The sequence below is a fragment of the Pieris rapae genome, chromosome 16 (assembly GCF_905147795.1).
Source record: "Pieris rapae chromosome 16, ilPieRapa1.1, whole genome shotgun sequence".
Taxonomy (NCBI): domain Eukaryota; kingdom Metazoa; phylum Arthropoda; class Insecta; order Lepidoptera; family Pieridae; genus Pieris; species Pieris rapae.
The window spans coordinates 1,034,790-1,058,703 of record NC_059524.1 but is presented as its reverse complement, the minus strand read 5'-3'; the positions used below and the strand labels follow the sequence as shown (position 1 = coordinate 1,058,703).

The 23,914-nt window shown below is 32.4% G+C and overlaps 2 protein-coding genes across 4 annotated transcripts in view; both read right to left on the bottom strand.

Moving 5' to 3' along the window:
• LOC111001211 overlaps window positions 1-5,358 on the bottom strand; it is a 44,644-nt gene extending 39,286 nt beyond the window's left edge. For all 3 annotated transcript variants that reach the window (XM_045631764.1, XM_045631766.1, XM_045631765.1), the window contains exon 1: window positions 5,204-5,358. The gene's annotated coding sequence lies outside the window, so the exon portion shown is untranslated. The remainder of the gene's footprint in view (window positions 1-5,203) is intronic.
• An 11,979-nt stretch (window positions 5,359-17,337) lies between these two features.
• LOC111002484 lies at window positions 17,338-21,743 on the bottom strand. Its single transcript, XM_022272642.2, has 6 exons — window positions 21,637-21,743; window positions 20,631-21,227; window positions 19,136-19,885; window positions 18,765-19,055; window positions 18,357-18,554; window positions 17,338-17,383 (listed from the first exon to the last, which is right to left on the bottom strand). Exons 1-6 carry the CDS (start codon window positions 21,683-21,685, stop codon window positions 17,340-17,342), a joined length of 1,929 nt encoding a protein of 642 aa, XP_022128334.2. The 5' UTR covers window positions 21,686-21,743; the 3' UTR covers window positions 17,338-17,339.
• Between the last annotated feature and the right edge of the window lie 2,171 nt (window positions 21,744-23,914).

Below are 23,914 nucleotides of genomic sequence, written 5' to 3'. Positions count from 1 at the left end.
AAAGAAAGTCCATAAAAGCACAGCCGGGGATCAAACCTACGATCACAGGCGTGAGAGTCGCACGCTGAAGCCAACAGACAACAGACTAAGACAACAGTGCTCATAAGTCCTCTATATAATATAATAAAAAGATTAAAAAGGGATAGAATATAAATGATAATATTTGGTTAGAAAGATATTATTTTCCTTCGCATCGATGCTCTGATAGTGCTCGTTCAGCGTATCTCGTTACACTGTTATTCGAAAGTCACTTCAGACGAGCCTTGGTTAAATGAATAATATTTACTTTTTATTAATAATAATAAGTCGGTTTGAAGTATAGCGTTTATCTTTTAGTAAAACACAACACAACGATTGTGTGTGTTTTACTAAAAGATAAAGTGTAATACAAAAAAATATTTTAACATATTTAAATTCGCAGTTTAAGGTTTTGGTAATGATGTGGTTAGTCAGATCAGACAGATTTTAAAGTTTAATTTGAAAATTGTGGGTGTGGGTCCTGCAAGAAAATCGCGTACCAATTCTTAAAAGGCCGGCAACACACTTGAAAGCCTTCTGGCATTGCGTGTGTCTGTCGGCGGTATCACTTAGTAAAGATTAGCCTCCGGTTTGCCCCCTGTTCTATTAAATAAATAAATTCACTCAAATAACAACTCACTTGTTTTATGTTTCCAAGTATACACAAAAAAATGTAGTTAAAAACAATAGTTAAACAAAACTGTCACCGATGCCATCTTACCTAAGTGTCTAGTATAGTGACAGTTAAACCCGACAACAAAATACTATTTTTTTCTATCAAGAATGCGCATAGTTTTAACTATTATGACTGGGAAAATATGTAACAAAAATGTTTTTATTATTATTATTTATTTCCTATTACGTCTGTGATTATCAATGTTTCACTGTTCTATAATTTTGACCGTTCTATGACTAACTTAACATCAATAGCTGTAAAATAAGTAATTAATTCAAATTATTGAATACTTTGAGATTTTCTAAGCCTAAAATAAAGACATTTCATAGTTTCTTTACACTAGCGAAAACAAAAGACAATATAGAAAATATATTTGCCGAGATAAAAGGTATAGACACTCAACAGTCAAACTTAAATAGCTAGATTATTAATGATGGCTGTCAAAATTCAGTCTCGTCTGAAAACTCCATCAAGCAAAAATCGAGGCCATTCGTAGCATCTGCTTCCTTCTCGCGGTATTGAATTTCCCTCCCTATAAGTGTTGCCATAAGAATCTGTATTTGTTTCAAACAAAGGAATTCGTATCAATGTTACAAGATTTATCGATTGAAAGTTCTCCCATTATGGGAATCTACGTCTAATGTTCAACGGAAGAAAGCTTGATTAGATCTATTGTGTTCACTGAAAGTAAATATTATATTGTTGAACCAAATAAAACTAATAACTTGAATGTACTTAAAGATCAGATCAGATAAAAAGAGTGGCGGAGAGTTTATTGTCAGTTCTTCTCTTCCGTTCTACGCCCTTGCAAAAAAAACTGGCAGTAAATGTAAAATTAGAAGCATTGTATTTTTTTTGACGTTCATAAGTGTACATTATGTTACCTACATGGATAAATAACTTTTGAATTTAAATTTGAATCTAACTTTAAGCAAAATGTAAGCTAAATTAATCTTATTTCTGGGACTGATATATTTGTATCTGGTTCGTGATTATTGGTTTCTTTGGCAAGACAGATCAGCTTTAAGTTGCGCATGCCGGCGACTATTTGGCTAAAGCATATCGGTTTCCTCACTATGTTTTCCTTCCTTTCCTGCTAGTATTAAATACACACATAGTCAGAAAGTCTATTGTTGCACAGTCGAGGATCGAACCTACGAGCTCAGGGATCAGAATCGCACTTTGAAGCCACTAAGCCAACATCTTATGCCTTAGCATATTCGATTATAGAAAATAAACAAATTTACATTGTGTTTGTACATTTGTCTACTTTATACTTTGGAGTTCAATAAAGAGGGACAATCGCAATGTTTAAAAAAATAATCTGAAGTGCCGGGAATCAAGGTTGTATGGAAAATAATAATACTTAATACCCTTTAGAGGCCTACTAAGTTTTGGGCAGGTCGAGTCACTGAAATGGATATTGTTGTTTCACTGAAGTATTTCCGAACTAATTCGACTTCAATAAAAGAGCGTACCAATTATAAACGTATTGGTGAGCCTTCTGGCAATAAACGTTTATTTAACATCAGGTATATTTTATTCTCCATTCGTTACTTTTAGTTATTCGATTTTTGTTTCCTCTAAGATAGCAAATTCTCACTCAAAATTAATTCAAGTAAGAATATGTTATATGAAAGCATTGCTACTGTAAATTAGATTAATATACTTTTATAGTTATAGTTTTCTCGGCCTACACCCTCTGTATTCTTTGCCGATGAGTAGAGATACCTACAAGTTTTTAATTTAATTACATGGAATAAGTGATACCTTGATGATCTTATGTTCTAAAATAAACGTATTTTATTTTATTTATGTGTATTTTTTGAATCGATAACCTTCATTGAAATATAAACTGGATACCATAAAGTTGAAGGCTTAAACCAGGCGGTGCACTAGTACCTACACAAAAATCATACAATACAATATCAAAGTGCTGTAACATTGTATATGTTAACTGGCGTTATCGTGCTCGACTTGAATATTTACCCGGATTTTGGAACAATAGAAGTAACTCCAAACCATTGGATTGATGTATTAATAAAGGATTTTTTTATTCATTTATACTAAAAAGCTATTTTGAATTACATGAAAACAAAACTTAATCCTGTCTATATGAAGTTTTAGTCATTGTACTTACAATGGCTATGAGGACCGCAATAATTATGAGTTAACTGTTCAAAGGTCAAATTCAATTTCAAAATCATTTTTTCATATAGGTACACTCAGGAACGTCAAAAACAGAAATGTATTGACGTTATTCAAATTTTACATTCACTGCCATTTCTCAAATCAAGGGCGTAGAACAGAAGAGAAGAATTGGCAATAAACGCTCCGCCATATTAAGCTGGCAAGTATTAGTGAGGACGCTGACATGCATGCCCGACCCTACACATAGCCCCTAAAACTGAATTGGTATGAACAGATTTAACAAACTATGGATGGAACTGAAAAAACTATTATCATTAGTTGTGAGACAAAAAATTGCACAGTCATGATTCAAAAGCAAAGACTTCGGCAGGTCATGGATCTAACCAGAAACCCCACCAACTTCTTGTTACTATCCATCTTCACTGCAAGGGAAAAAGAGTGACAAATGATGAAATTAAGTACAATATATAACCATTGTATCTTGAGTTTAATAATTATGTTAACTGTATCATAGTTACAGTATCTGTAAAACCCAGTATATATTGTAATGTTTATATTTGAATTGGTTTAATCAAGGGTAAAGCTCAAACATGCAATATTGTTATGTTAGATATTCCTGATTAACACTATTTTATAATAGAGACGATTTATTAACAATATTAATTCAGTAGTGGTTAATCACAATGAAATTAATCGCGCCATTTTCGTCTTTATTTGAACGTATTTAAATAAACCGTACGAATTTGAATTCCAGCTCCAGGTAGGTTATTTCCAATTCCTTATTTAAATGTAAAATAAACGGATATTTTTTGGAGGTATTTACTTATTTTTTTTCATTTCAACCATTTGTTGTGTGAGAATAAATTCTAAAACATGTTTTGCCTTGTTTTTAGTCGTGACCTCTCAGACTTAAACACTTGACTGTTAAAGTGTTCTGACTCAAAGCGCGCAACACAGTTGTAATTATAAGGAACAATTATTTTCTCGTATATTGTTCTGTAGGGAGATAGAAGTCTACGGTGCATTTTGACATTTGAGCATAATTAAATACGAACTTTAAAAAACTAGATTAAGATTTCTGCATATGTTTCGTTTTATTAATAGACAAATAGGTAATCAACCTTCTGTGCCCAAGCACGCCGTCGATATTTTTGCAAAGCATGGGCCATTAAACCCAAAAATATTATAATAAATACATCAGTATCCTCAAAATGTTTATGATACTCAGGGAGAGTATAAAAATATTGAAAAAATTAAAAATTTTGTTTAAGATTTTATTTTCGTAGTTAAATTTATTTATGTTATATATTACCATTTTATTAATAGGTATGTATCTCAATCAAATTTATTTTTCTGTAGCTGTTAGGATAAAACGTTTAAGCAAGAAATATTAAATCCAGTGTATTTTACCATGAATAATTTTTAGAGATGAAATAATCTTATGATATTTAAAACGATAATAAAAAAATAATAAGCACTGATTAATCTTGGCGGTGAAAGTTTAAAACTTAAGACAATTATTGTAATAAGTCAACAGTATCTCTAGTCCAACATGCGTTGATACGCGATATAATGCGTCAGAATGCGTCCGATTGTCAAATTGCAATGACCACTCTAATCACCAATTTCGACTATCGTTATGTTGTCGTAGCATATCTATACTTGTACTATATGTAACTTAAGTAAATGGCATTAGTAACTAGGTAGATTAAGCACTATTTATTTGTTTTAACAACTTCTTGTATAATATTTAGAGCAATAGAAAAATATCTCTTAAGATTTTGTTCAACATTATTATTTAGTAGTCTCTGTCACATTTAATCGCGAAATATTGTATGCAATGCATAGTAATTTCTATTTTGAATCTTGTATTGGGTACAAAGATTTATCCAATGCTTCCTTGAATCCGTCCCAACTAGGGTAATACAGTATTTCTATATTAGAATAGATTAGAATTTACTATGCATACAAGTTTTCGGGAATAGACGTTCGTAGCTAAATTCCGTTGTTCTTAGATAAATAAATATTTATCTACAAATGAACAACATCTAATAAATTTAAAACATATATAATTATTAAGGTTGAATCTGACTGCAGTTATTTTTTCTTTACTTAATTTATTTTACCAGATTAAAATTTGATAGATTTTTTAGTTATTTACATGGATATTTTGATATGAATTATTCTTATATTTGTTAATCGAAACTAGTAAAATTTAGTAGTATGGAGTAAACCTAAAATTCACTCATATACTCTTTTTTTAAGTAATAAGATTGAAGATACATTGAATTTTAAATATATTATCCACAATAAATAAATATCAAGATATAAAACCGTTACACTACTATCAAACCTTACTCCAAGCAATTATATTTAGTCCTTATCAAATACTGAATAAAACCTCTAATTGTTTTTTACATAACACTTATTACTGGCCGAAAAGAAAAATTTGAAAAACGAATCCGTCAAATCGACCGCGCTGTAAGCTTTCGCGCGCGGCGCGAGCGATCTTGTCGGCACTTTAGCGGGCACTGCCTTTGCGGCAGGAGCCTGCGTCACAGATAGACCCTGGCGCCTTTTGCGGGATCCTAATTAATGGCCAAGCGTGACGCGGACACAGATGATGTCAAATCTCACGGTGTGACGATTTATTTCTTGGATTAATGCAACTTTTTCCAGAATTTGTTTAACCTTTCGTTATTAATGATGACAATTTTTCTAAAAAACACGTTTAATGTTATTGAATTTTTATTTTACTTTGTATTACTTAAATAGGTTAGAGCCGTGATTTTATGGAAAACACATTTTTACCGGATTGAAGCTATGTATTATTTAAAATTATTTATTTATTTATTTAGTACTCCTACAGCTAACATAAATTATATATAATTACAACCAAATACACTGAGAATATAGCCAAAGATGGAATACAAGATACATTTAACAACAAACAGATTTATAAAAGGGAACAAACAAACAAAAATTATTTAATATTTGACTAATTGTGATTTAATTTATTTAACAAGCCTAAATAAGTTGTGTTGTGTAATGATGTGATTATAATTTAATTACATTAATACATAGCTTAGCATACATAAGCTTAAATGTGTAAAAGCTATGTTAATAAAAGACAATACTAGTCGTGATTTGTTTAATTTTGTAACGTAAAAAAAATTTGATTTTTCGTTTCATGTACTCTAAAAGGAATGACAAGATAGAACAACCAACATTGGACGTGAATCCAAAAGTTGTTACATTTGCAAAGCTTTATGGCTGTAACTGTTCACTGTTAGGAAAAATGCGACGTGAAATTTAACCTTCTCGCAAAATTGCTTAAAAGCTTCAACGTGAATTTTCAATTCAAAGTTTAAAATAATTAAAAATTCCTATTTTAAATAAGTTAGTAATCAGAAAATTTTCTTCATCGTGATAAGATTTTAGGCGTGTTTTGTTCAATTATGAGTTACGTCTAACATAGCTATATTAATAACCAACATAAAATATTTTGTTCAAAGTTTTGTAGAGAGTTTTTCCTCACAGTTTTTCCTCGCCACGCATCACTGCCCGCATTGTTATTCTTCGATACAGCCTGCAATGGAAAACTATTACTATCTTTTGTACCCACCAAATGTAATCAAAAAAAATTCGCCATTATGTGTGGCAGAATTTACGAACTTTACATAGTACTACATATTTTTGTACATCTTGCAAATATATTATTATTAATATTATCATCTTGTAGTTATGATAGTTTGTTACTTTATTAGTATATCAATGAAGCATGGCGTAATTGTAGCACTTTACAATTTCCTCACAAAACTTGTCAACTGAAAAGAGCGGTGGATAGTTTTATCCCAGTTCTTCTTCTTTAATTTTGGGAGTGGTGTAAATGCATATTTAGTTTTTCACTCTCATAAATGTTTACAGTTTAAATATTTTTATTTGATTGGACATAGTGGGGGAAAAAGCGACACTCATTTTTACGGCGTCCTTTGAGGGCAGAGTATTTTTTCTTAAACCGTTAAAAGTCGTCTTCCAGGCAAGAGCCGTACGGGGAGTAAATCTCACAGTTCCCTAGTTCTCAAAGCTACTTTATAACATAAATAAAGTTCCTCTAAACAACAAAAAAAAAACTTGGAAATGGATTGAATCGCTTCGGAAAATTCTCAATTTTCCATTATACCGGTTACTTGGTGAAATTGTTTGAAAATTCGGTTATGTGGTGGCTCACGTGGAAAATTGAGGTTGCCAAAAGCTGTTCTATTATGTATCGGATGAAAATTAACTGTTACAATATATTTCTTAGTATAAATTAAAACATAAGGTCTAGTATATACTATTAGGTGATATGGTCAAATAATATTGTAAAAAAATTGAGGCTATGGCTAATGCTTTGAATGCTTAGAAATTATCAGTATCATTTTAATGGCTGGAAGTATTCCACAATCCGCTTCACAACACACTTTCTTTTGCGATCTAGCGAACGATGGAATCAGAGTTTTCTCATCATCCCACTTAAAATGGATGTACATGGGCTGCGATGACTGTCCTGTAAACAATAAATGATTTGATACGAATATATGAATAGCATATAAATAGAACCATGAGTTGTTTAATCGTATAATTTATCACGTAATCCTTGCGATAGTTAATTATTTTCATTATTCCGAGTTGATCCTAGGCCAATGAATGAAATGAATGGTAGCAAACGAACCTTTTTAAAAGAATAAATAACCAAAATTATCTTTTACATCTGGGCCTCAGATGTCTACATCTGTTGCGTGATTATTTATTTTAATAATAGAGAAGTAGGTGATCAGCCTTTGTGCCTAACGATTGTGGTTTAGCCAAACTATAATATGAATCACATATTTATTTATTTATTTTGTACTCCTACAGCTAACATTAATTATATATAATAGCAAACAAATACACTGAGAATATAGCCACAGATGGAATACATGATACATTATATAACAAAAAGATTTATTAAAGGGAACAAACAAACAAAATATTTAATACAATTAACTAACTGTGATTAAATTTAATTAATTAAGCCTAAATTGGTTGTGTTGTGTAATGGTGTAAAAGTGTAGGTATGTACGTATGTCGGGCGTGCTTATGATGTAGATGATTTTGCGCTATGTTTATTCTTAATACATTTTTTAACCACATTCCGCGATAACCTAAACAAGTCAAGGCCTAAATAGTGGTCATTGTATGTCCGGGCAGCGCGATACAAAACTGAGTTTTTAGCATAATTAGTATTCATGTGAGGAACATGAAACAATGTACGATTACGAGTTTTGTAAGCAGGAACAAGGAAGGGCTACTTTTCCAGAAGGGAGCTGTTATCAATTTTATTGGAGATAATGTCATGTAATAGTATTATATCATATCATATACAAGTGTTATCCACACTTACAAATGATAATCCATAAGTGGAGGGTCTTGCACGAACCCACGACCCATGAGAGACGCACGCTCAAACCACACACACATTCCACATTTTCCTCGCTAAATTTTAACTCTAAATCTCATTATTATAAAATGAATAGAGCCACATGTAATAAACATTAATACTGATGCGGCTTTCACAACAGTTAATGTGAAAATATACACCCGTTGCTAATGAAACGAGGTGTAGTTTATTGTTAACTGGAAAATCGTATTACATTTCTTCACTTAAGATCGCAGTCCATTTTCAGCATCGATCTGTCTGTATTACGGTGTACACAGTCTGACAAGAGCGTTATCCAGACAAGCAAAACTGGAAAGAAACAATGGAAATCATATACGATTTACACACTTTTAATTATGAAAAAAATACGATAATTCCTAACAAAGTCTTAAAAATACAATAAACCCATAAAAGTTTGTTAAGCCAAATTATTCAACCTCTGCTTGAAGCTTAGAATTAATAGCGACAATTATTTTTCCTAATAAAGCGACGGCTGTAACGACAAAAACGTTGCCCACGTAGGCTGAGATGGCAAAAAGCTTACATTGCAAGAACTGAGTAATTGACTTGTCACGCTGATAAGTGCTGTTTTTGCCAAAGAGATCTCTAGCAAATTACAAGGAACATATATTATATTTTATTAATATACTAGCTATTGATTCATAATGTTTTAGTTAATCACAAAAATAAAAATATATTGAATTACTAGCGGATCCGACAGACGTTGTCCTGTCTACACGTCTTTAATTTCAAAATTTCAATTTTTAATAAGCCATTTTGATGAAAATTATTATTCAAATGTTATGAAAATATCTAACGATCCAGCACATGGTCACACACGATATAACACAATGATAACAAAACTTTTTTTAAATTTCGGGACAGACTAAAATTAAAATTCGAATATTATTTAAAATTTGACACTGCGATGGTAGCGCCGTCTGTCGGATCCAATGTAAAACATTCCAAAATCAACAGCAACTAATAAATTGAAAATTAATTAAAAAAACATTGTCCAGCGGACAAAATTGTGAATCTAAACCATTTCCAGATCCCCTTGAACACACACAAAAAATTTCGTCTAAATCGGTCCAGTCGTTTAGGAGGAGTTCAGTCACATACACACGCTCACAAGAAATATATATATTAAGATTATGTATATTGTGATATTCTGTATCCTATGTAGGTACATAGGATACAGAATATCACAATATATAGTGGCAGATGAGGCAAAGGTAGCCGGAACGACCTGGAGAGAGGTAAAATAGGAGGCTCGAGACTGGGCGCGATGGAACTCTGCCCCATCTAGGGGTTATTGGACATTAAGTTAAGTAAAGTAAATCACAAAATATAATATCGCTGTACACAAATATACAGTGTACTGTAAACTCACTCCATGAACATATAAAAATGTTTTTATTTACGGGGATCTGTGCAAAAAACTGGTCCGGGCCTTTGCTGTCACACATATCCCCAGGCACAAATAAACCAAGTTCTTGAAAATAACTTGAGTTGTTCACCATACTAGTAGTAGTAGTATTATTTCTTATTTATTGCATCCTGTGTTGACTTAGTGGCTTAAGTGTGTCCCATAACTTGTGGTCGTATGTTTGAATCACGGCTGTTCTCCAATGGCTATTTCTTTTGAGGTACAAATTTGATACGCAGTCGGTAGAAGAAAATAAATAAAACCGAGGCGTATGTCAGGTATGGACGTGACCACCAACTTACGAGATTTATACGACAAGAACAAATCTATTATTAAACAGGTTGAAGACTTGACGTTGTGTCGTGTACTGTATCATAAATTTAGTTCAATAACGACCAAACTGAAAGTCTATTCATAAAAATACTTGTCCATAATTTTCTATTATCCTATCCATACGGGATACCGCAGTAATATTCCACTTCAAAGTTATCCCAAGCCAAGCAACTGCCGAGTCCCAAACGGGTAAGTTACGAAGTTAGTAAGTGCCAAATATATGCGATACGTTGAAAGCTTAAATTATTCATGTCTACTCAGATGTGCACAAACAGATCAATAATATATTTATTGTCTCACTGCTTAGTGTCCATTCTCAAGTAATAATAATAACGTAATTTTCAACGATGTACGGTGTAATTTTCTATTGCGGTTTCATTAAGAACTTTGCCTCACACATTATTTCTCGCCGGGAATTCATAATTACAACACATAATAGTTTTGTTATTTTTCTTTCATGTATTTTATTGGATAGGTAGCTAATAATTGTTAGTTGTGTTTTATCTTTAGAGTTCAATGTGTAGTCTTTGACTTTTGTGTATGATGTTATTATTTACATATCGGTTTGGTGTAGGGCAAATGCAGAGTTTGAAAATAAAACATCACAAATCTATAAGTAGTAGCACAGATTTTTTTTTATAGAACAGGGGGCAAACGGGCAGGAGGCTCACCTGATGTTAAGTGATACCGCCCATGTACACTCGCACTGCTAGAGGGCTCACGAGTGCGTTTCCGGCCTTTTAATAATTGGTACGCTCTTTTAAAGAAGATTTAGACCCTAAGATTCTGGATGGTGTACTTTGTTTATTAAATCAGGCTAAGAGTAGGAAATAAATAGTTTATTGAATGAGGATTCATGATTGCCTCTCTAAGCGAGATTTATACTGCGTATAGCTTCGTGGGTGGACGGTACTCACACATCACAAATCTCTTTTCTATTACAAAGACAATTTTCTATTGCGATTTCATTGAGAAGTTTGCCTCATACAATATTTATCTCCGGGAATTTAGAATTAATTACACATAATGGTTTTGTTATTCTTCTTTTATGTATTTTTTTGTATAGGTAGCTAATAAATGCAGTGTTTTAAGTTTAAAGTTCAATGTGTAGTCCGTATTTAACTTTTGTGGATAGTGTAAATATTTAGATATTGTATAATAAATATACACTTTGTTTAACTTTAGCCTGCAGCTATCTCGGCCGTAGTTTGTAATGGATCCGCGCCCCAAAAGCTTTCACTACTTCGTTATCAACTTTGATATCCAGCTTGGGGCTTGTTCTGCAGGTCGAAATTTCCAGAAGAAACACGTTGTAAAAAACGCACTGTGACTTTCTTTCGCGACACCGCTGCCATACACATCAATAATCCTTCAAGCCGTTTCTGCAGCACCGGTGCCGCCGTCGAACTTTTACTCGTAAATGATTTTCATGTTTTTTTATAAAGTGCACAATTAAACAGGGAATTTTGCGTAACAAATGCCCGAGTAAATAGCTGTTAAAAATTGAATTTGGAATTCCTAACCAAAGTGGTTTTTAGGTCAAAGTTGCTAGTACGCCAACACGCCAATTTCATATGTAAGAAGCAAATATTAATAACAAATGAAGTTAACATCAAAGCGAAGTGACTGTTTAAGTTCCAAACCTGTAACCATATACCGTTCCAAATAACATTTCCCAATGGGATTTAAACCACAAATCTTAATATAGGATAGACCCGTATTATTTCGATCAGCGGCAGCCGTTAAAGGAAATATATTTCAATCATTTTCAGATAGCTTAGGAACCTCACTACAAATACGCGATTTAATTTATCTTGGGGAAAGGTGGATCTTAAAAACCTGTTTTCAAATCTTCAGTCTGGCTTTGACGTTCGCATTAAGGGCGGGATAAAGGTTGGAAAGAATGACGTCATCCTTTAAGATACCTAGGCTTGAATTTCTCTTTTTTGTGGAGAATATTATGAATTATGTAACTTCAATAAAGCTTTGATAGAATTTCCTTTGTTTTACAATACACTTTGATGAATTGGAATAATTTCAAATTTATGGTTACGTTTACTGTATTATTTTCCACATAGTCTTTTATTAACATAGCTATCATAATATCAACTCCGGGGAAATAAATACCGATAATATAACTTTTGTCTCTATCTGTTTTCACAAAGTTATGTTCGATTCCCAGCTGTGCACCAAGTTCTTTCTAAGTGCGCATTTAACATTCGCTCGAACGCTGAATGAAAGCATCGTTAAATCCAAAACGTCGACAGCGTGTGTCAGGCATAAGAGGCTGATTTTATTAGTCATTTCAGACACAGAAATATTAGACCTAGCTCTAAGAAAGTTGTAGCTCCACTGATTTATTTTTATTTATTTGTCTGTGAAAATAGGGTGACAACAAATATCACTAATTACTTTGAAAATAAAGAAGTATTCATTTTTTTTCATGTAGGTAACATAATGTACACTTATGAACGTCGAAAAAAGAAATATACATTAAATGCTTCTAATTTTACATTTACAGCCAGTTCTCAAATCTAGGGCGTAGAACGGAAGAGAAGAACTGGTAATAAGTTCTCCGCCACTATTTTTAATCGCTCAGATTTTCCTTTTCACAACGTTTGTAAGGAGCTGCAACCATTACAATGGTGTAATAATTCTATATGACATCTTGAGTAATAAAGAATAATACGTTCTTAAAAAGGTTTGAAATTCTGTTAGTCATAAACATTATATTTTTAATATTACTGCTAGAAAAATCAATTTAAAACAAACGAGAAATCTACGCTACTAGTACAAGAACACGATTGATGTCACGTCAAACTGAAATCACCTCGGGACAGTCCCTAGATAAAACAACCAATATATCTTTCTTCAAAGATTTCTGTAGCACTATCGTTAGAAATATATGATACGAATCCCAAAGCCCCTTTCAATTCTGTTAAGGGTGTAAACTGATAGCTCTTTGTTTAGGTAATACTTAGCGAACCGTTTCGTCGTTTTTATAACTCTAAATACATTTTTTTCTTCCAATACTTTCTCTCAGATTCTGGCATTTCTGTCATAACGGTTGGAATGGAGTTTTAACTTTGCATCAATAAAAGACCTGGAAAAATAGACGATATCAGCTCACTTTTATTTAACCGCAGCGTTCTTTCTGTTTTTTCGCATTCGCCGCATAAACTTCCCGTGCAGCACGTGTTATTAATGACTTATTCTTTTTCAACAACCTTACTTCAGGCCAGGATTTACCGTAGAACTTGAACTTTTTAAATTATGTGTTATTATCCCGTTTAGTTGTACTGATCATATACACTACCGCTCAAAAGTATATAACAGCTTATGGTTATTTGCCGACTCCTGGTCATAGTATTATATATTATTTTTATGTCTAAAAATAATTAATAAACATGTTAAAATAATTATGTCGTCGTTTCACTCATTCAGACTTTTACAAAACGTATTATATTAGGTGGCCAAATACTTTTGAGCAGTTATAATATACATAACACATCTCCGAGTATACTTGGACATCACATGTATCTATAGACTCCTGCGTTTTTACTTTTGGCAGGTGGGCCGAGAACATGGATCACCATCGCTACTTTTAATATACTTATCTTTCCCTCGCAATATATATTTTATGAAAATATTATGTTTGTTTACAAAAATAGTGATAAGTAACTCGAAAAACTCACTACTGGGGGTTCAGGTGATCCTTCCACCCTAGAAATGTATATGAAATGCTTCTAATTTTACATTAACTGCCAGTTCTCAAATCAAGGATGTAGAACGGAAGAGAAGAACTGGTTATAAACTCTCCGTCACTCTTTTGAAAACATATGGTTACTCCAAAAAGACGCCAACTAAGCGAACAAAAATTTTGATTACATTGACTGACTGATTCTGAGAAGCTTTTTGTGTTAAATAACCAGTGAGCAATGACCTTTACTCTTCAATGTTAACGTTTTCCTTTCCAATACCTCTGAGGAAAAAAGCGATATATTGAATGTTTTTGTTCAAGCGAACCCAACTAGGATAATATATTAATGTTTGATGTTGCGTGATTTGTATAGCGATAGGTTTTTAATGTGTGTTGAGAGAGATGTTTTAACTCTGCGATTTTCAATCTTACGTCTGCAACCCCAGATTCTTTATTTCCACGTGCACCATTAACTCATACTCGTCTGATACAGGAAGTCGTAGACTAAAGCTAATTAATTACTTACAACAAAGATATAAGTACCAAGATATTGTATTAATTTGCTTTTAAATTCTATGATTATGACTGCTATCCTTCTTAATTAATTTTTATCTTTAAATTATTATTTAGTTAGAAAATATGGTTTAAATTCAAAATGTTTTATTTCTTATTGAATTTGTTTTAATCATGTCACTCTGCCAACAAGCTGTCGCATCACGCTGTTGTTGGTACATATTATGGAAGCCAGAAATGAAATACATAATATATTCAAAAAGATTTACGAAGGTAAAAATCAATAAAATATTATGTGAATCTATGAATAATTCAGCGCTGTGGATATTCTTAACATTGATTTTAAGAATATTTCACGATAGGCTTAAAGGTCGTTGTATATCCGGGCTGCGCAATACAAAAATGAGTTTTTGCATTTGTTGGTGTCGATGTGAGGAACGTGAAACAGAGCACATGGAAGTACAAGTAAATTTGTAAGGTAGAACATAGCTGTTAAACAAAAGTTTGTTGTCCCTTTCTGTCAAATTTTGTTAACGCTGTAATGAAAAGTAACAGGTGAGCATTTTAGTTTAAAAGGGAGTATTTTGAATGAAGTAGTTGTTATGACAAATGAGGATAGCCTCATATATAGCTCTGATCTAGATCTGAGTAGATTGAAGGTGAAGTGAGTACTTCATCTTTTTTGCATCATAGTAATAACCCGTCATTTTTCTTTATCCCAAATTAAGTATACACAATGAGAAAATATTTTTATTTTATTTTTCACAAACAAAGCCTCAAAGAAAGACATACAGAATGAGACATCGTCGTAAAAGCTTTGATTTATTGAGGATTTGCACGTCGCGCTCTACTTGTTTTGTTTCTCTTATTTTTATTGTTTGTCGAGTTATTTTTTATTCAGCGTTGGTCTGGCTTGAGTGTGCGACTCTCAACCTTGTGAGTTTAAATCTTAGCTCAACGAACTTTTCATTTCTAGTACGGTGAAAACATAGTGAGGAAACCAGCACCACCAAACTGTTGATGCCGTGGTCAGGCACAGGAATTTTACTTAATGATACTGATCTGACGCCAAGAGCAAGGGTTGAACTGATGATTTTTGATTCACTGTCGTCTATATAAATAAAAGACAACCTGCATAAGTTATATTATATATATAGGATACTTCACATACTAACAGAGCTCAGAGCTTTGTAGAACCTATTTAAGAGGTCACTATTCCCAAAAAAATGTTTAAAGAATTAGCTGAATTTTTTTGACGTCGAACCAATTTTGATGTAGTCTTTTTATATAGTGCCAACGTAATGACAAATACAGGCTTTACGCGTCAGTTGTAAGCCTCCTGAAAATTTAGTTCAATTTGTTTTGTTATAGATACAAAATGATACAGAAAAAATTTCAAGTATCGTTTTAATTAATATAGTACATATTTTTTATTTTATATGAAAAGTTTTATTTCCTACAATACTGTATCTACTAATTTAAATTGAGCCAAATAAATAAATGTTGTAATAAAACGTATGGATCCAACCGTGTTAATCGCGCATGGTCACTGAGGAGTACAATAATAATATTACAATTAATTTAAATAACTAAACCTTTAATTACTTTTTTCCACCAGTTGAGATAGAGAGATGTTTTTTTATACATAATAAATAATCAATGTCGTTCATTATTTCAATGATATATCTGCTGGCTCTATTTATTCTAGATATTTTGCTTTAATTAAATTCGCTCGTTTATTTAAAAGAAAGTAATTTAAATTAAACATCGCGTCTTTGCTCTGTTAATAAGCTACTTACAAATGAGAAAGCTTCTTTGTGTTAGCATTGTTGCTATAATATTCTAGACTGTGACTTGGAGATGTTTTTTTTTTTAAATTCCATACACGGAATTTATTTATGGTGATAGTCCGCCAGTATGTGCAACATCTTCCAATCCATCCAAGCATCAGATTCTTTTTATTTTATGTATGGCGTCAAACATCACACCTGTTAAAATGAGTACGATCAAACAAGAAACAAAAATTTTTTATACAGTTTATAGTCAGAAAAAGTTTATACTCGTACATGTGTGAAAATATCAAGAGAAATTTAGACAGACGCAAGGCTAACCAGAACCGAGTAGCCGACAACATCGCAGCACACAACTCCCAAGGGGACGCTTTCCATCGAATAAGTCGCGTGGGTCAGCTATTGCCACTGAAGTTTGAAATTTTTGGGTTAGTGGTTTGAATTATACGAAGGACCAAAAGTACGATAGACGGTAGGAGTTCAAGATTTAAGTTCAAGGGAGGATGAGATTATGATCTTTCCATCGCCTTGCGACAGCCAACATTATCTCTTTAGTGAATTTAGGGATTTATTTGTTATAGTAAATGCTGTCTACTTAAAACACATATAAAGATTTAAATTGGTTATTTAACTTTTTAGCAGTGTTGTCCCGCCTCATTCAGCGTGCGACACTCATCTCTGAGGTCGTAGGTTCGATGTCGGGCACTAATGGACTTTCGTTCTTTGTGCGATAACATTCGCTCGAACAGTGAAGTAAAAAAGAATGGGATTCGGCAGGAATGGGATTCGGCCGGAATGAGACTCGGCCGGAATGGGATTCGGCCGGAATGAGACTCGGCCGGAATGGGATTCGGCTGGAATGGGAACCGGCCGATTCGGGAAAACTCGGCCGGTATGGGTATATTAATTCGTAGTTACTCTTAGTATATATTTATAAAACTCGAACCACACGTGGTTTTAAAATTTCTATGCGGCCAATAGAAAATGTTGGACATAATCCAAGAGCATTTTATATTATGCTGACGTAAGTAAATCCCCATTTGTGTACGGAGTGCTTGTGACTCGCTTGGAATTTATCTATTTTAACATAGGGAATTTACATAGACAATTGCTAATTTTCTAAAAAGGTTTTTCTATTGAAAGCAGCTTCACAAAAGGGTTAGAGTTTTTATATTAAAACGTGTTTGTTCGTAAGGATAAGCCAGTAGTTTATTTTATAACTTTTAAATGGACATGGTTACTAAGAGAATGAGTAAAACAACATAATATTATGAATTTTTTATTTCTTCTTTGCTGTCTACAGGCTTCTTTTCTGAAAAATTGATTTATCTTTTAGTGCAAAATTAAAGTTATAATTGTGAAATTCTGATCCTTGTGTTACTATTGTGATCAAACATTCCCTAATGCATTGGAAATCCGGCTCTCCGCTTAGTCCCTTTTATAAATATAGAAACATTGATATACACTTAAATACGTGTTTCATTAAACATACAATGTCGTACGCAATTTGTTTTTCACACTCGATATTTACACAAGTGATAACTAATAAATGTAATTGTTAATTAATTTTTCGACTTTCATTGTCAAAATCACGTTTAGGTAATAATATTATATTCGTAGGATGGAGCCCTTAATGGATTTTTCTTACTGTGTTCGTTAAGCACCTTATCTGCTTATAGATTTTTTTTATTTATTGTATACATAATCTTACATAGAAAGAAGTTCGTGTGGTGGAAACACAAACTGGACACAGTTTTTCTGTCCACCAGGACATCGAACATATTTAAATAATTAACTTATAAACATACTAAGGACAGCGCCATAATATAGAATATAACATTTTTACCATTAAACCGTCAAAAATTGCACTAACAACATAATAAACTAATTAAATATTGTCGATTCATAGATAGCCGAAGCAAAAAACTTGACGAGAATTCTCATTCGAATATGAATTAAAATGATGATGTCTGATTTTTGCTATGCGTAATTTGTAATTGTTTGATTTATGTCGTAAATAATATATGATTTATCTGCGGACTATACACAGGTGTTTTTATAAATACATTACTTAAATATCTTCCTTCACATCGTGGTATTAGAAGTATGCCTAAATCACTACATAGTATAAACTAGTTCATTTCGATCTAGTATACGCGTATCTTGATTCCATGTGAACAAAATCACGCGGAAATTTGCTTGCACTCTATATAATGTCTTAAATTAATAAAAGAAATTTTATTTTATCAAATCTACCACGCCGCTTCTACTGATTTATAGAATACCTTCAAAAGTAGTATTTTCTTTAGATTCATTAGAATACATTGTGCCAGTTTTATTCTCCCCATTAGTGAGTGTCGAAGGAATCGTTACATTTTTCCTCTTTTGTGGCGACAGTTTCTCCAACGCCTTTTTGTCATTTGTCGTAAACCAAAACGAGGAATTCGTATCATCGCCTTTAACTAGCGATATATGTGGGATATCTGAAATAAAAACGTAGTTACTCATTTGAAATAGTGTGACCAATGTAAAACATTACTATATCAAACCGTGGTACACCACAAGATGTAATTAAATTTTACGCAATGCATTGAACATTCAAAATGAAATTATAAATTGCGCAGTTTCACACCTGATTCCTTTCCCAAACTTATTGAATAGTACCTAATAAAAATATATCAAAATGTACTTACAAATAGGATTAGTTAAGGCTTGACCTGATGCATTGGTGTTAGTACTTAAGGAATTTCCTGGTTCGTGACTATTTTCTTCTTGTTTATCAATAGCATCAGTCTCATTTATAATTAAAAATGGTTTGATAAACTCTAGTCTATCTTCAATGGAGCTGACAAAATCCTCTACTACTTCTGGATTAGTATTAAAAACATCGTAAGTATCGTTGGTATCTGTTATAACATCATTATCCTCAAAAGTTAGATCCTTGCTTGGTATCGTCTCTGGGTTTAATGTTGAGTTTTTGGTAACTGTAATAAATGATCAATGAAATATATATCTGTAGGAAAGGTATTCTTTAATGGATGTAGAAAAACTAAAGTATACTTACGTTCTTCGTCCTCATTCGAATCTATCGTTTCAAAGTTTTTAAATAAATTTTCTTTGTTAATTTCACCTGCAGCTGTTTCATCTGTGATTTGAATAACATCTATTTCTTTCCAAAAGTCGATAGCACTTATCTTCTCGAGCATATCGTTTACATTATCTTGAAGTAGACTACCAGATTCGATTTTGGTATCTTGACTCTTTTTAGGGGGTTTAATTATTTCTAAATTTGGGCTTGTTTTATCTATTACAGGTAAATGTTTTGAATCATTACTTTTTATGGATTGAAGTGTTTCTAAGAAGCTTGTATATAACTTTTGGGAACCAGGTTTGCTTATATCATGTTGGGAGGTTAAATTTCTTGGTGAAATGGGTCTAAAACTTGAAGTTTCTTTATTAGCGTTAGCATGAGTTGCATTAACTATAGCGGATTCATCTATTTTGGTGAGATTAATCTGTGACTGGGTTATTTGAACTAATGTATTAGGTACTAGTGTCTCTTTTTTGTTAAAATTTAATAAAGGCTGTTCTAGTGGAAGATTGTAAATTGGTACAATAGTAGGATTTACAAGAGGACTTCCAGCATGTACTTTCATATCGGCAATACTATCTTTTTTTATATTTTTTTTATTTAAATCGTGCACAGTGTAGTACGGATAATTCTTTTTGATATATTCAAAATCATCCGTTTCTTCAATAGTTCCATTTGGATGAACAATAGTATACGATTTTTTTGATTGTAGACGAGCATTTTCTGTAAATAAAAAAACTTGTCAACATTATTAAGTAAATAGTAGTAATAGTAGTAGTTAGTATTTTATATTTATTTTTTACAAATAATTACACTAAAAATATATCCAAAAACAGAATATACAGTATTTACGTATAGGTTTAGACGTTAAGACATATGGTTACATAGATTATGACAGTTTAGATAATAAAAAATATTGTTAATTTTATTTCAGTAATACCTAATTTGGCTGTATGTACGTAAAGTTGTGTGTGTGGGGTATACTCATTATGCTCATTTTGCGCTAACGATATTCTTAATATTCCTTTGAGACCTATTCCATTCGTTGTATAACCGTGCTGCGCGATAGAAAACTGGGTTTTTGCATAGTTAGTGTTGATGGAAGGAACATAAAACAAAGCACGACTACGTTTTTTTATATTGCACCCCACCAAAGCTGTATGTATAATTATGAGTTCTATGTCAGATTCCCTAAATGTCCATTAATTAATTCACTTTTGAGTACGCTTCACCTAGCACAACAATTGGTCTATTATGTGTCTTCGACTAATGACAGAGTGAGGAGAAGCGAGATAGAAACCAAATCCGTTGGAGGTCATTTTGAGGATTCACCTACATTTGTTGAATAAATAAAAATAATACTAATAAATTAGTTAAGTAATTTCGATGAAAATAAATTATAAATGCCAGATGCCAGATCAAGAATACAAAAATTATATTTTGTGAAGATAAAAATTTGTAAATTTACCTGAATTTACTTTACTGGGTAACGATGCAACTGGCTGGTTCAGCATTGGGCGGTTCACATTATTACCGATGTTTACACCTGTTGGCTGTATTGTATTTTGAACAGGCCTGATTTGTGGAAACGGTTTTAGTGGAGCGGACTGCGGTGGAATAAATCCTTTGTTTATATCCGGAGCGACATACCCACGTAGGTTAATTTTGAAATTTTGAGGTAGGCCATATTGTTTGGCTAAATTTTCTCCTTGAAATTGTGAAATCATTCTCTGATTGTTCAAATTATTTAAAATGCTTTCGTAGTTTTGTGGTACGTTAATGTACTGATTTACTTTTGGTCTGAACTCGTTTCGTTGTTTCAACCTTCCATTATTTGCCATTCCATTTTCATTTATGATCTCTAATTTTCCTGATGCAACCGCTGCATTGCTTTGAGCAATATTGAAATTTGAATGTGATCCTATATTTGGTAATGGGTGGTAATTGTGTGAGCCTTTTGCATATACATTTTGCTCTTCCAAATTTGAATGTTGAATAAACCTTTCATTATATCTAGTTTGAAGGTTATCAGCATTATTTCTATAAATATTTGGTGGCAACGTATCTGAAAAGAAAAATAATCTTACTTGATTCGCTAATCACATACAAACAACAATGAAAATCTATGTTTTATAACAATCTTTATATTATAGTGTTAAAAGATTTTTTTAAGTATTATCACACACACACACACACACAAGTCCCGATTCTCCTGAAAACAGTGTACCCAAATATATATTTATTTATTATTAAAAGACGCTTTAATGAAATTCCTAGTCTAGTTATAATTACGCCAAATTACAAAAGTCTTCAACAATTATAATAAAAACAAAAGTAATAGTGGTTGCCTAGAAGAGATCGCTCGAAAGCGATATTGCCGCCAGTTGCCCTCCTTTTCATTTAATTAAATTCAATTTTTAAATTGTATTGTACCTAAATGTTAATAAATAAATAAATTATGTGTAAAAACTTACATGAAACTTGAATATAGGTTAAATAAAAGACCACAACTGTCAGCAACATTTTCGTCGACCACAGCAAGTGTTTGGCTAAAGACTAAATTATTCAAAGACTTTATTGTTGAATCCGCGTAGTACTAGGTAAAAGCTGAACAAACATCTATTGTTGTACGTTTACATTGTACGCACGAAATTTTATATTTAACTAGTCGAATTCCGCGACCGCCTCCATAAAAGCCACATGATATAACTGTGTAATTTTGATTTAAATGTTTTAATAAAGCAACATGATATAACTGTGTAATTTTGGATTTAAATGTTTCAATTATTTAAATGTCGGACTTTTGGTGTCCTCGGATTTATTGATATTAAATCAAGAGTGACGGAGCGTTTATTACCAGTTCTTCTCTTCCGTTCTACGCCTTGCTTTGAGAACTGGCAGTAAATGTTAAATTTGAAGCATTTAATTTATATTTCTTTTTTTGACGTTCATAAGTGTACATTATGTTACCTACATGATTTTAAGTTCAAGTCCCGAGTGGGCATGATGATGCACCTAAAAATACACACACATTATACTCCACACCAAATAGTTTCTAATTTCACTTTTGAGTTGATTTTAAGATTAAAAATAAAATATATAAATCAGTGGCGCTACAACCTTTTTAGGTCTGGGCCTCAAATTTCTGTCTCTATTTCATGATCATTTGTAAATCTAATAGGCAAATAGGGGATCAGCCTCCTGTGCCTGACACATGTCTAAGGCAAACTGATTTCTTCAGGATATTGTGCTGCACCGTTCGAGCGATTGTTAAAAAAAGACCCTGTCAGGAAGTCCATTGTTGCACTGCCGGGGATCGAACCTACAACCTTAGGGATGATAGTTGAACCATGAACCCACTAGGCCAACACTTCTTTCGATTGATTTTAAGATTATCTTTATAAATATGCTTTACAAATAGCTCTCAGCACATCTGCTCCTAATCTAGCTGACTGATTGCAAAATAAAGACTTGGAAGAAAAAAAATATTATAAACACTTTACAGACAGACCTACAATGTTATTATATTAACTCTAAATTTAAGAGGCCTAGTGCGAATACTTATATTAGCCATATGTAGATTATTTTTTATTAACTACATTTTTATTTGTATTACGTCAAAGTTAAAGTATACAGAAACATTCAAAAGCATTCTTCACTGAACACAACAAAAATCTTCTTTGACAATTTTTTCTTCATGACTTGATAACTTTTTGTTTCATTTCTCGTAAAACATAGTGCTTACAAATAGTAGATTTATAATAATATTTCCTATTTATTTGCCTGTGCTGTTTTAAATCGAATTTCAACATTGTTTTCAGTGCATATCCAAAAATAAAAAATAGGAATAGTAATATATGTATCGTAGGATATTTCTTAATATATATTTTGTAGAAAATATGTTTTTATAATAAGGTCCCGCACCACAATATTGAGAAATCTTAATATATATAAATTACGTCGTCGCGTCACGTTGTTTGTCCTCCTAAACTACTTACATATTATATATATCATTAAACTGTCCGTGTGTATGTCACTGAACTCTTCTTAAACGGGTGGACCGATTTGAACTTCTTTTGGCGTTGTACACTTTTTTGGAATGGGTAAAAATTGTTAAACTAGCGTCAGAACACGTGACCTGATCGAAAATTCCAGAGACGGATGGAGAATAGACAGCTGGCACGGCGTATTTAATGTAAAATAAGTTGTCGTTTGTGGACGATAGCGCAATAAATAGATATTGTATTCTACCACGTAAATGATAGTACTTTTATACTGATAATTAAAGCAATTCGTACAAAATTATTCCCTAACCATTCCAAAATAACAAAAATGCACAACGTTAATATTCAAGTTTTCACTTCTGCCGGCACTCTCGGAGTGCAACCCATCGTTTTTTGTATGTTTTTCGATGGCACTCGGGATGGTTTAGATTCACAAATCAGATGGCGCTGCAGTCGGGGGCTATCATACTTTATTTAGGTAAAATCTGAATCGCTTGAACTATCATGCAGGATGTCTGTCGGGTCCGCTAGTTTATATATAAAAAAAGAAACTTGTCTTCAAAATAGATACTTCACGATCTGCAGACGAGCAACAAACCAATTAATTAATAAGGCCGTATAATATTCAGGTTAGGTCAACAAATTCTGTTTTCAAAACTGACCCTGTACTAAAAAAGGTTCACAATATACTATTGACAAAGCTTGTGTTATTGCATTATTAATTTCGGCGAAACAATTAATGTATGTG